Source organism: Drosophila montana, unplaced genomic scaffold (assembly GCF_035044405.1).
Source record: "Drosophila montana isolate Dmon_TW-CO22-7 unplaced genomic scaffold, ASM3504440v1 contig_3083_1, whole genome shotgun sequence".
NCBI classification, from domain to species: Eukaryota; Metazoa; Arthropoda; class Insecta; order Diptera; family Drosophilidae; genus Drosophila; species Drosophila montana.
Genome location: NW_026997957.1, coordinates 289,922 through 304,262, shown reverse-complemented (window position 1 = coordinate 304,262; position 14,341 = coordinate 289,922). Strand labels below are relative to the sequence as shown.

The 14,341-nt window shown below is 38.9% G+C and overlaps 1 protein-coding gene across 1 annotated transcript in view; it reads right to left on the bottom strand.

Moving 5' to 3' along the window:
- unc-13-4A overlaps positions 1–14,341 on the bottom strand; it is a 48,569-nt gene that overhangs the window by 20,364 nt on the left and 13,864 nt on the right. Inside the window, exons 2-3 of the mRNA XM_064685658.1 lie at positions 7,830–8,543; positions 2,244–2,475 (exon numbers count right to left, since the gene is read on the bottom strand). Coding sequence (XP_064541728.1) covers positions 2,244–2,475; positions 7,830–8,241 — 644 coding nt within the window. The 5' untranslated portion in view covers positions 8,242–8,543. The remainder of the gene's footprint in view (positions 1–2,243; positions 2,476–7,829; positions 8,544–14,341) is intronic.

Here is a 14,341-nt window from a genome sequence, read left to right as displayed (position 1 = left end):
GATTTGGGTATGGCAGACGACAAGCTAAACAACGATTTGATTGTTTCTGCAGAATCTGAGTAGAATAGTTAATTGATTTTTTGAAGCACAGAAAAAGTTATCGAAAATCGAAAAAATCACACACATATACAGACAGACTGATGAGCAAGACCTCATTGAGCCGATTTATCGTCCTGATTAAGAGTACATTCGTTTTAAGGAATCAATTACAAGCAGCTACACAACTTTGTTAAACCCTTTTTTAATTTGATTACAGGGTATGCTAAAAAATTATAAACTGTGCTGTAAAATTTCATTTTCGGCAGGCTCGAAAAAAATTGTTGACCAACACTTTTTGTCGACGCTTTTATATTTGTATTTTTTTTTTTTGCGCGCGGCGAAAATCTGCGCCGCAAATGCGAAGCAGGGCGGGGCTTGAGGAGGGCGGAATTTGACTTACAGTGCATTGTTTGCAAGTTTTATTTTTTATAGCGCTTTTTCTTTTTGTGCAGTAAAAATTTAATTTTAAACTTTCTGGCGCAGTTGTTTCGTTTGCTTTGTGATTTTGTCAACGAGCACTCAATTTCAGCTTAAAGTTCTTGGCGTATTCTTTGCGAAAGTCTCCTCTTAACTTTGCCCTGATTCCGGCACTTTGTTTTCTTTTCTCGGCTAGTTTCTTGTCGCTGTTATTATTTATTTATTTGGTATTTATTCTGTCGCAAAAATATTTTCGTGCAGTGTTGGTAAACAGTTGCTGAACTTTGCCTTAGTTTGGCAATTATTCATGATTTTGTGTGTTTATATTTCATTTTATTTTTTTTTTGACATATCTTTTGTTTCAATTTCCTGGCACACAAAATAAATTGCAATTTAATGAGTGTTTTTTGCGTATGATGATTGTTGTTTACTTTTTGTGGCATTTAATTAATCTACGTATTTTCGCGCATTTGTTTACGATTCATAATGAATTATTTATATTTACCTTCTATAATTGAATGTTAATGCATGCGCGGTGAGCGCTAATTGCAACTTTTTGACAAATAAATTTCGTGCGCTTTATGCAGATAATTAATGAATATTAAAATATGGTCATTGGATTTGCGTGCAGTAAGTGATTTTTGGTGTTCAGTTGCAAATATGTTTTAACTTTAACAGCACAAATAATTGTATCGGTATTTTACAAAATTTACAAAGGTAGATTTTGCATTTCAATAAATTACATGTGGCTCCAACCAGGCAAAGGTTGCTTTAGGCTTTCCAGTTTATCATTTTAATTATATTTACATGACAGCCCTTCTCGGCGCTTCTCATGCCGTACAGCTAACTGCTTGACGGCAAGCGAAGCGCACGCTGACGTGCTGCAACTTGGTGTGTTTTAAAGGAACACCTAGTTAAATCTCATTTCATGCCTAATTAAATGTTACCTCAAGACCAAACTCTCATTATGCGCACATTTTCTGGCTAAGTTGCAGCCGCATTATGCTAAGCAGACGCTGGCTTTGAGGCCAGCCAGGCTGCAGCATGTTGCAACCTTGCTTGTAAGCTGCCAAGCTCACCCCCCCTCCACTTTCCTCCTCAAGTCCTAATGCTGCAAAGATATCGCCTTATCTGTGTCTGTGTGTGTGTGAGTGTGTCTGTGCGTGAGCAAGTTGGGCTAAAAGTTGGAGCTGCTCAAAAGGTTGGGCCCGCATTTGAAACTGCCAATGTTGCATAGACTTAGGCGCCAGGGCCAAAGTTTCTTTTGGGAATTACAGCGCACAGTGCTGGTTAACAAAAAAAAAAAAGAGAAGTGAAGAGAAGAAGAGGAAGCAACACCCACACAAGGACAAAACTTTTGTAATTACATAATTATGAAGGTCGGACTTGAAAGTTATAGAGCATTTGAGTACAAACGTAAAACACAACAGCAATTGAAGTACATTAATTAATTGGTAAATAATTCATTTTATTTCTGTGCGAATGCTCAATGGCCTTGTCCCGGCCCAAGGCACCTTTAGAAACCTTCATAATTTATGCACAAAATCCCAACAAAGACGCTCATTAGGAGCTGGCTTCATTTAATTTATGCATTGCTGCTTTAAATGCATAAACATATCGCATATGTACCCGCCTGTCTGTCTAGTTAATTACGAGGAGCCAAACGTGCTGCCGACGGGATTTCCAAAATAAAAAAAAATTAATATTTCATTTGCGGCTTTTTTGCACATCATCAACTATGCATTAGGGTTATTCCCCCTCCTTCACACTCGCCCCTCTACACTTACCCAGAATTCGAGCGCGGATCGACCTCGGGCCAACTGAGGCGTCGCTTGCAAAATGCCAACGGTGGCCGCGGCGGCGGATCCGGCTGATGCAGTGGCGAATTCCGGCTACGAAATGAACCGGTGCGCGGCGGAGCCAAACACTCCAGGGCCCGCGATTGACGACGCGAATTGATGGGTGTGCTCCCAGCGGATGAACAGTTGGCCCCCGCACCGCTGCTGCCCTTCGGATAGCCTGTGGTGAGAAGAATATATATATGTTATATAAATGTATGATGTATAGCAAATATACATATATATTTTTTATTTGATGCATAATGTGTTTAACTGCCTCACTTCTTGTCTACCTTCTTTGAGTTGAAAAAAAGGGTAGTTATTTAAAATGTGCAATTCAATTAAAATCCTTTTTTAAAACTTGGATTTTATTTAAAAATTATTGTTATTTTTAACCCTTCTTTTCTCTATTGTGCTTTGTATTTATATTGTATTTCTATTGATTAGCTTTTCTTTAAACTTGTGCAGTTTTAACATGCATGAATATTTCATTCCCAGTTTTAGCAGTATTTTAATGGCATCAAGGTTTAGTTGTTGGTATCAAACGAGACCATATTTAATCGCACTTGGGCAAAAATTACAAACTTTGCAATCAAACCAAAAGAGCCAAGCTTAAAGTGCTTAATACTAATGCTTATACTTTTCATGGAAACTAGAATTTCTTAGCTAAGAGTGGTATATAATGGGGCAGCTATATTTGTTGTACACTTAACTATTGAGGCAGGTTTCACACATTTTGATGTACATCAGCTGCTAATTAAAATTATCTTAAAAGTAAGAACTAAATAAGAGCCCATTAATCTATAGATGTCATATACTATGTCGTATCCAACATGTACTAAATACTTAGAAGTAATTATAAGTAGACCAAAATCTAAATTCCCACCCATTTCTATAGATGCAATATGATATGGTATATGATATAAGTAGAACATAAATACTTATAATGGGTGGGAAATAGATATATGGTCTAAAATCACTACCAACCCAAGTAAGAAGCCTTCAGTGAGCATCAGTATAATTTATATGGATCCATCTTGAAAGCAGCTCATCAAAAGTCTGCATTCCAAATTCGACTAATCTAGCTCTATAACTTAGGTACTTATAGATTATTCCATCCTACCACACATCCACTTGGCGCTGCCATATAATCTCCAACCAAACATTACTTAATGCGAATATACACGATTATATATTCCATACATCAACTCTCTGATATAAACTGCGGCCACAATGAAACAAAATGGTAAGATACGATTGCAGACTTAACGCGGCGAAAGTCTCGATTTGTTGCATAGTGTAAGCCAAGCAATATTTGGATTTAACCTTGAGTTTTAAGCCTTGGAGCTTAGGATAAATAAAATTGAAAGACAAATTACGTTTTCATGTTTGTTTTCTGTATCATTTGCACTTGCCTCCCACAAAGCTAGCGCTTCAATTTTTTATGCCTCAGCCTGAGAACTCGTGCAATTGTGAGACACAACTAGACGCTCGTAACTTCTAATACAATGGGGAGTACTTAGCCATGAAGCGAATGTTTATGGATTAGGGGTTGCCGGGGGGGGCGGGGGCGGGGCCGGAGATGTGTTGCAGTTTAGAGCGGGCAACAGGCGGCAGGCGGCAGGAAGGAAAACGGAAGGAAACAAGCCAGTCGACCAGTCGACCAGCCCGTCCGTCGGCCAAGCCCCAGTCAAGCCAATGCGATGCGGTCAATGCGGCACTGACTAGTTGGTTGATGGGAGGGGGGCCATTGGTGGGGGGGGTGGGGGGGAGTGCGGGATGTGGCCAAACGTTGTTCAGGGCAACATAACCGCAACCTTGACATGCATCTGTGTGGCTGCTGCTGCTGCTGCTAGTCCTGCCAGCGACAAGGACAATGGGAAAACTACTGCAGACTCAACGTGAATGCTGTTGCCACTCTGCCACTCTGCCACTCTGCCACTCCATTTGTCTAACCATTGCTGCGGCTTCGTCACGAAAGCTTTCCTGGACTTTAGACTGCCTGCTGCTGCTGGCTGCTGCTTATGCAAAAGCCCCAAAAAACAGATATACATATATAATATATACTTTCAGTTGCTCGGCGCAAAGCGTAAAGTCAAACTTGGCAAAAAAAACCGAAACACACACAGGCGCAGGGAAATAGAAAAACCCACATACATGCACACACACACTCACACACACGTGCAAAACACATTCGCAGGCAACAACTGCGCTTACACGTTGGCGGTTTTATAGATGCCACGCCTGCTGCTGCCTCTTGATGCCTAGTGCTGCCAGTCTAGCTTTTTTCCCGTTAATACTAGCTTCTTATGGCCTGAGCGCAGTGAGGATGGAGAAGAAAGCATATGCATGAATATTCGCAATCTGAATGACGAGCTAAGTCGTGTTATCCTATTTCTTCTGGCCTTCTGTTCTTCTGTGTGAGCGCGTCGAACTCGGAAACTACAGAAGCTTGAGACTTGATATTGGAAATATATATATCCTTATACGCAGGACGAGAGTATTAACTTGACGATATGTCCTTCCATTTTAATAAAGGTAAATATTGATATCGTTTCTGTTTTCTGTTTTCTTGAGTGCTTATAAGAGCCAGAGATCAACACATTTGGTTTGTAGACTTTCGTATTTCCCTTTTCTGAACAACTCAACCTCTTTCTGTAAAAGTAAAAAGGACAACTTATTTATAGATCTTTAGCCTTGGGCTTTGGTATACACACACTTTTGCATGCCATATTTAAGGCATGAAAATTTCATAAAGATCGGACTATACAGACCGAAGAAGTTAATCGAGAGTGCACTTCCCAAACATAGCATAGGGAAGAGGTAAGAAAAAGCACACCTGCTGCATATGTGTGTGAGTATGTATAAAAGGAAACTAGAATGTTTGTAGGGTATCTCCTAGTCGGGCACTCCCTTCAAGAGCATTCCAACTGGTATTATTCACTTCTTGTCCTCTTACTAGCCTCTTTTCCTCTCAACCCTTTTGAATACACTCTCTCTCCTTATCAGCTCTTTTTTTTCAAAACAAAATGTAGCTTTTTTTAGAGAAACTTTTCCTACTGGAACTAGCTTTTTTTAGCTTCTCTAGCCCTGCTGGCTGCTCTGTTGTCGCTGTCGTCGTTATCATGTGACCAAAAACCGCTCGTTCGTGGCGCGTGCAACAAGATAAGCCAATTTCAATTTGATTCAAATGCTGTAGACGTTTGTAAATCAAAAGCCAAGCACAAGCCGAGCCGAGCCGAGCCACAACTTGCAACAGAACAACGGAGCAGCGGTTTTTGTGGCAGCCAATGCGGCGCTGTGTCTTGACTTTGCAATGTGACTTTGCAACCAGCGACAACAACTACAATATTTAGCTTTCGATTTGCCCGGAGGCGAACGAGTTTTGGCAGCGAAGGAGCAAGAACAAGAGCCCAAAAGGAGCTCATATGCATGTTGATTGCCTTGCCTTGGCTGGCGTAGTTTTGTCTCTGTTGCATTTTGTTGCGGATTTGCTTGTGCTTATCCCCAAGAACTTTCACCCAAAAAAAAAGCGAAGCTGATCTAAAAAACTTTGCGTCGCATTCGACGCTCTAGTTGAAATTTTCTTGTTACATTTGCTTAGCGATTGGAAAACATGAAGCCCGGATAAATTCAATAAACTTTTCCCATTTGCTGTTTGCATTTTTGCGGCTTGCCGGAATAAAAACTATCGATTACGCATTGATTCTTGTTTCTGGTTTCGTGTTTGCCAGTTTTTTGCTTTTGTTTATTTATGGCTTTTGTGCAGCAGCAGCAGCAGCAGCTGCTGCGACATTTGCATTTCAGAATCTGCACCACATGGCGTATGTGTAATGCGAAATTGGACAAATATTCCATGGAAAATGTTGTTGTGTAACTGCAAACTTTTGTTAATATTAACAATAAACGCACCAACAGATATCTATCGTGTGACAGCACATATTTGAATGTGTTTAGAATTAAACAGAAAATCCCATTTGAATAGAGTTCGGTTTGCATTCAAATTTATATTGCAAATATTTCCTTTTAAGTGAATTCATGTGATGAATTTAACTGGAATTTAACAGATACTGGTTTTAGGAATTTATGGTTTTATTGAGGATGGGATATGTTAAAAGCATTATATAAGGTACAAGCAATGTAGGGTTTACAGATAGAGCAGCAGCCTTTAAAACTCCATTTTTGAATTTCTCTTGCAAATTCATTTCACGCAAACGAGTGGAAATGTTGTATACAGAGTTGTATGCGGAGCCAAAACGCTGACATAGTAAAAAATGAAAATCTGAAAACTAACTTTACTTAAACTAATTCAAATCAATTCCACTTCCTTTTACTTCCACTTCCAATACTCATTTGAATGATTTCCACAGATATATGTGAAAATGACACACTTAAATGTGTGAAAATTGAATTGGCACAGAGTCTAGTTGATGTTAATCTAAATTAGAGTATTCTTAAGTTTATCTTAAACTTATTTTAACCTTATTTAATGCCTTGCAAAAATATATTACTCATAGTTTAGTTTTCACGTTTCAATAAATTTCACGAATATGCGTGAAAATTAAATATTTTAAATTAGGACAAAAATATATATCTACGCTAGCTTCAAGTTTTCACTGTGTATCTGGTAAAAAGTGAACTTTTCGTTTTCAAATAAATTTGGCGAATATGCGTGAAAGTTAAACATTTTAAAGGCTGTCAATTTATATCATGAAAATGTCAATCTAAATTTAAGACCAAATATGTTAAAATATAAGCTTCAAATAATATATATAAAACATATGCGTGAAAATAACATATTTTTAACGCTTTTAATATAAGTTATCATGAAAGTCGAAGGTCAAGCCAAACTAGAACCTATTTATATTTCTACCTAGTTTTAGGTTCAGCTTTCGAAATAGATCCATAGAAAATTTGCTGGGTATAATTTTTCAGGAATATTCCATAAATTAAATGAAAATAGAGTTTCGGATTTTCAAAGCATGCTATAAATTTGAATGTGAAATAAAAATGGAATAAAAAACACGATAATGTATCTTTCCTAATGGACTTCTGGTTTTTGCGCTTCATCAAAATTAATTACATTTTATAGCCTTATAGAGGGTATTATAATTTTGTCACACAATGTGTAACACGTCTTCAAAGTATCTATACTCTTTCGAAGTATCTGTAGACGGTTCGATATTTTCCTAACATATCTGCAAAATCGCAACAAATCCAACTACTATAGCACAAAGTTTCTCTAGCTCATCTATATAAAATCCCTTTTAAGGGTATTTAGTCTTCGTCTTGTTGCAAGATTTGCCTTCGTTTTTGCTTATTTTTGTTTCCATTTACGAAGCATTCGTAACAATATTATTTTGCCTAAGCATACATCAAATGAAATAATACGTATATTTAGTTTGTCATGGGTTTTCATTAATCTTGACACACTTTGGCGCCACACACAGACAGACAGAGAGCGGGACAGGGGAGGGGGGCAGTCGCTTTTTTGGGGGCAGCACATTTATCACTTTGATGAAAGAAGGAACTCACCTAGTAATGGATTAGTGGCATTCGGATTGCCAATGACAACGCCGCCTGAGGGATAATTGCTGCCGGCAACGTTCGAGGCGACGCCCGCGTTGGGCTGTGTGGGCGGGCCATAAGGGCTGCCGCCGCCGACGCCGCTCAGACAGCTGCCAATGCTCGTCTGTTGCTGCAGCGGCGGATGCTGCAGCTGCTGCTGCTGCTGCTGTTGCTGATGGTGCAGCTGCTGCTGCTGCTGCTGCGAGAGCAGCTGATGTTGTGGGCTCAAGGCGCCGCCAGCGGCAGCAGCGCTGCCTGCGACGCCGCCCGTCTGCTGCTCGCTGGACTCCTGGCGCGACAGCGAGAAGCGGCGATTGCCGAGGCCCAGGCTGGATATGCCACTTGTTACATATTGTTGCATGGAGCTGAGGAAACTCATGGCGGCATTTGCTGTGATTACGCTTAAGCCTGGTTATTGTTGTGGTTCTTCTTGTTGTTGTTGTTGTTGTTGTCGCTTAATTGGCTTAAATCGCTGTCGTTGGCCCCAGTTTGTTGTTGTTCTTGTTGTTGTTGTTGAAATTAATCACTTGGAAACTTGGCGCATACAAAGCTCGGGGGATTTGCTTTCAAATTCGTTCGTTATGTTTTCTAATTATAAAATGTTCGTCTCCAGCTCCGGCAGCTCCTTTTGCTCCTTCTGCTCCTTTAATTGCTTCAATAGGATCCGGACCAGAACAAATTCTGTAAGCAGAAGCAGATATATTTTTTTTTCATTAGGCAAGCCCTTAGATTTGTGCTCTTGTTATTTTTGGTTTTAATTGAAATTTTTGACCAAGGCTTAAATCGATGCCAAGCATAAATGAGGGTACGTATGTATATATAGAAATGTTAAATATGTTTTACCTGAGCTCAAGATTACAACCAATTAGCTAACACACACACACCCAGACACACACACACACACACAGACAGACACAGGCACAGACAGACAGACACAACTTGGTTGCCTGCCAAGTCTTTAGTTAAATGTATTTTACAATTCTTAAAGCCTTTGCCCCTCTGGCTATTTGTACAGCATTAATTTTCATTTGGCTTAAATTGTAGATTTAAATTTCAAATCTGTTTCACCTGAGCTGTAGATAAGCCCGCAGACAATTTGCATTGTATGGCTGCAGGTTAATCTGGCAAAATCATGAAAAGTTCAGCAAATGGTCGAACAAACTCTTTGGCTTTCACATTTTTCTTAAGTCTGAATATTTTCTTTTTCCTAAATGTAACTTACACTTAAAGTATGCTTAAGTTGGACTTAAAATTAAACAGAAGTAAGAAGCAAGCTTTGTTAATTTTTCCTATTCTTCTTTTAGCAAGGCATGAAAATAACAACTGAATTTGTTAGTGTCTGCTCAAGAGAGCTTTAAATGTACATTGTTATCGTTAATAATAATAATAGAGGATATTCTTATTTTGTCATGAAATGTCTATTATATAGGAGACATCTCCTTATAAACTATATATATATATATATATGTACATGATCAGCATCAAGAGCCGAGTTGTTAAAGCCATGTCCATCTGTCCGTCTGTCTGTTTCTTCTCTCTCAGTTTAAAGGCTATCGTCTTGAAACGTTGCATAGCTCCGTCTTTCTGTTAATGGCAGTACATATGTCGGAGCTGGCCGAATCGGAACACTATATTATATAGCTGCCAATGGAGAAATCGGTCGAAAAGTAGGTTCTTGCATGGCTTCATTTTTTGTTTCGTAAGATATCTTCATATTAGTTGTAACTATACCTTCTTCCCTCATTCATTCGCTTGGCAGAGAACAGAAGGTACTGATCGATTCTAACGCAAATAAAACAAATTATAAATGATATCTTGACAAATCATGGCATTTACTAGTTTCTCTATGTTCCACAAATATATGCAAAGTCGTATGATCATCATATCGTATCATCATTCTTGTATGAACAACTTTTATGCTTATTAAGATATCTTGACCAAGCCCCAGAATTTACTATTTCAAAATATGCTGCTTATGTATGTGCCAAATCTAATCAAGATCGCACTCCTATATTATACAGATTTTTAGGAAGAATCGTCGTTTGTTATTTTTAATATGGCAAAATATTCTCTCATCTAAGATATTAACACAAAACTCAGCATTTACGAGCTTCACTATGGTCACATATCTGCGAAGCCGTAAATCAAATGCCTAGAAGGGTATTGAATTTTCGTTGTGGTAAAGATATCCGCACTTTCTCGTAAGCTGAGCTTAGCAACAATTTGGCACAATAATTTTTCAATATGTGCCAAATATATTTGTTATTGTTAACACAAAATTGGTAATTCAAGGCAAAAGCACAATACTCTCATTTTGCTAGGTATTTGTATTATTAATTTCTCATCCAGGATCTCCCTAGCAGACATTCTCACTGTCAGCTGCAAAGCTTGGGTATTTCTAAGAATCATGCGATGCGTCGCAATTCGTTTGGGAAATATTTTGTAGCATACCTTTCGGGGCGCAGTTAAATTAATTTGTTACATTTTTGAAGGCTCCAACCCCAATTGCTGCCAAGCTTATTTGCGTCTGATTGAGTTATTGGCCTGTTGTTTGTGTTGACTCATTGCCAGCTGTTTGTGCAAGCAATTTGCGCAAACACACAGACAAAAAAGAAATACCAAATGCAGCTCAACGTTGATTTCAAATATCGATTGATATATATTTTTCTCTCTCTCTCTCTCTTTGTTTTCTTTCGGCAGCGCTGTTAATTAATTTTGCTTTGATTGACAAGCTGAAGTGGTGGCAGGAGAATGGCACGGTTTTGGGAAGAGCAACAGAAACAGGACCTGTTCTATCTGTTATCCACCTATTTAGGGGTTTGCCGTAATTAACGTTTAATCAGCTGAGCTCAGTGAAGCAGTCTGCGGCTCCTGGCTAATGCGTCTAATCGATCTGCATGAGTAATTGGCCCAGAGCCGAGCACCTTGCCGTTCGATTCTCCGGCTTTTTTTATTTTTGGTCATTCGCCACAAGCCTTGGCCATAAATTAAAGCCAGCAGCTGCGACAGGCGCAACACTAATCGCAATTATTGTTGTTTGGCATTAATAAATGCAACACAAAGCGCTAATTAGTTAATTAATTGTCCACAACTGGAAACAACGCAAATCGAAAGCATTTTCCTAAGGTTTTGAGTACACGAAACGTGACTGGATTTGCTTTAGCGTTAACTATATAAGCATTATCGCCTATAATGATTATGAGCACTGCGCGAATTTAATTAAAATTAAATAGATATAACGAGCAGTTTATGTGGGAAAAATAATGAAATTATATTAATTATATGATATTTTTCAGATAGATTATAAACAGAATTGAGAGAGAGAAAATGAGAAAAGAGTATTGTTAAATACGCATCCAAAAATTAAGATTATGTGTATTTTATTTTTGGACACAACAAAGTTTCTTAAGAATAACATAATTAACGTCCGACATCTGCAATGAGAGCTACGTAAATGATAAAGTATTCCAAAGGTCAAAGGATTTTTGTTCAACCTTTAAAGGCAAGCAAAAGCTTATAGCTATATATACAAAGAATAGAATATGTTCGGCACACCGCAGATTTACTACCCTTTTAGATATTTGCAATATGGCCTTGCAGATATGAGAGGATAGTGAAGCTCGTAAATGTATATATACCTTATAAGGTCGGAGATGTTGTTCCCCTATGCATTACACATTTCGTGACATGACCCTCTACAAGTGTATAAAACAAAATTTTTGTTAGCGATAGTTCCTATGGGAGCTGTATAATGTATTGAAAGGATCTCTCTCGGATATGTTCCAGCACATATTGCGACAATATACAAGTACTCTCTGCGAGCATATAATAAATACATATATAAAACAAGTAAGAGGTTCTAGACGGGAGCTCCCGACTAGGGGATACCCTGAACCCTCTTCTTCCAACAGGCGATAGGTATAAAATGAAAGATACTTGATATATGTATACTATTCCAGAAGCTACATGCCAAGTTTGGTGATCTTAGCTCTTATTATTTACCAAATTGCTCAAAAAACAAGATTTCGATATCGATTTTTATTGATTACTTGGAAACGGGGCAAGTTATCGAATATCGGAAATAAACTCGATATGCGCGGGGACTAGGAGGACCTACAGCCAAAATTTCAAGTATCTAGCTCTTATAGTTTCTGAGATCCTTGCGTTCATTCATACGGACAGATGGACAGACAGACGGACGGAAATGGCTAGATCGACTCGGCTATTGATGCTGATCAATATATATATATATATATGGCGTCGGAGATGCTTCCTTCTGCCTGTTAGATACATTTGCACAAAAATATTATATCATTTTTACCCATTTTTAATGGGTTCAGGGCATATATATGTTGCTCGTTTCGGCAAATTGTTAATTTGCGCAGTTTGTAATGGTTGCGCATAATAAAAAGTTGATTGTTATTCGACGTGCTCTCGACTTGTGAATTGGTAACAATAGCTCGCATTTAATATCCTGTTGATTGCGTTTAAATGGAATACAAGCATGTCCAGCGTGGAGATTAGCGATGCAGCGGCAGCAGCAGCAGCAGCAACTGTTGCAACAACAGCAGCTAAACAAAGGAGCGGCAACATCAACAATGGCTGACATTTGTATGCAGTTGTGTGCGTGTTGCACGTTTGTGTGTAATCAGCGCATTTTACATTTCATGCCGGGTCGGGTCAGCGAGGAACGCAATTTACTGCTGCTGCTACTGCTGCCGCTTGCAACCGATTGTTGCATAATTAGCGGCTTTGGACAAAGCTGTAAATAAAAACCATTTGCCGCGCATTTTGTTTATCAATTCGTTTGGGTTGCGTTTCGTAAATGCTAAAAATAAATCGTCGAGCGCAAAAGTTGATTTATGCGACGCACGTAAATTTGCCATTAGGCAGCAGACAAATGTATTACAATTAAATGAAATGGAAGCGAAGGGGCAGCAGCAACAGCTGCTGACGCCCGCGGACACGCCCACACATATGCGAGAGTTGAGCTAGCAACGCGCACAGGACTTTAATTAAGATTAATTGGGCGCCGGCCAAGCCCAGCGGGTATCATGTAAGCGTGCGTAAGTCAAATGTATCCGACTAGCAGATTCTCTGTACCCGAAAATATTTTTGTTTCCAACACGCACACACACTCTTTCCTTCAGGCCACACACTATGAAAACTTCATTCCTTAAGAACCTCAGTATTTGTATACGATAGTTATGCATTCCTTAAAGATTATATAACGCATTTAAATGCATATATATACAATAATATAAATATAAATTATAAATACCTCTGCACCCCTTTCAGCTTCGTATCAACTGGGGCAGGTATAATCGCAGAGAAAGGCTCGATAAGCATTACAATCGATACTTAATATCGATACTTATCGATATTAAAGAAATGCTTAGAATCTAAGAAACATCTCTGCTGCTTATGATATACGATCTTATATTTCACATTTCAAAATCTTCCAATAGTGATACAAACAGACAGACAGCACAGGGCTATATCTGCCCAGCTTGGCAGATATAGCTAAGAATATATACTTCATGTACTTAAAAGGCTCGCAGACGGTTTCTTCTTTCGGTTTCACATGACCCTCTCACAAAACCCTTTTCAGTCATTTTCAAGAAGTACAGGGTATACAAAGCTAACACATAAGGCAGAAGGGCAAAGCGGAAACTTTAAGAAAGTCGCTTGCGAGTTTTATGGGGGTGTGTGTGTGTTTGAGTGTGTGTGTGCGTGTGTGTGTGTGTGTGTGTGAGGGTAGTGGGTGCTAATGAATGCCATTAACTAGCTACAGAAGCAACAGCCACGAGACTGGCTTCAATCTATTTAGTTTTTATTAATGATTATGCATGCGACATGTGCGACATGGCAGCAACGTTTCAACGGGGAAAACCGAATACTTTTCACAACTAAATGAAACGCGCATTTCGCATTAGTGTGGCTTCCACCGGGAAACTCTTCCTATTTCATATTAAGCAAATGTCATTTACTTGTCGTGTAGCGGCCACTATATGAAAACAGCTGCCAGCAGGTATAACTAGGTAAATGAGCGCAGAGTTTCATTTTGTTATGGTTTATTTTTTTTAGCTTCACTTTTCCCTGTTAAGTCAATTTTCATTTTCGCACATTTTCCGGTTTGGCACTTTGTGTGCATATCTTGGCAAACAAACATATGAGGTGCCGTGGATGAGTGCAAATGCCTGTTGATAAGACTGAGTGCCAGTCATAAAAAAAGGAAAACAGACTAGGCCAAGTCGAAGCGTTGATACACTTAAATGCCATGTTTTTGAAGGTGTATAACTTTTACAGTAACAGTAACAGCAGCTGTAACATTAACACCAAGGATAACAGAAATTTTGCGAGGGTCTGTTGTAGTAGCAGTAAGAGTAGCAATAAGTAGTTAAAGTTAAGATTTACAGTCGCATTCAGACACAGAAGCCATAAGGGTAATTACAGCAGCAAAACCAGCAGTAATACCA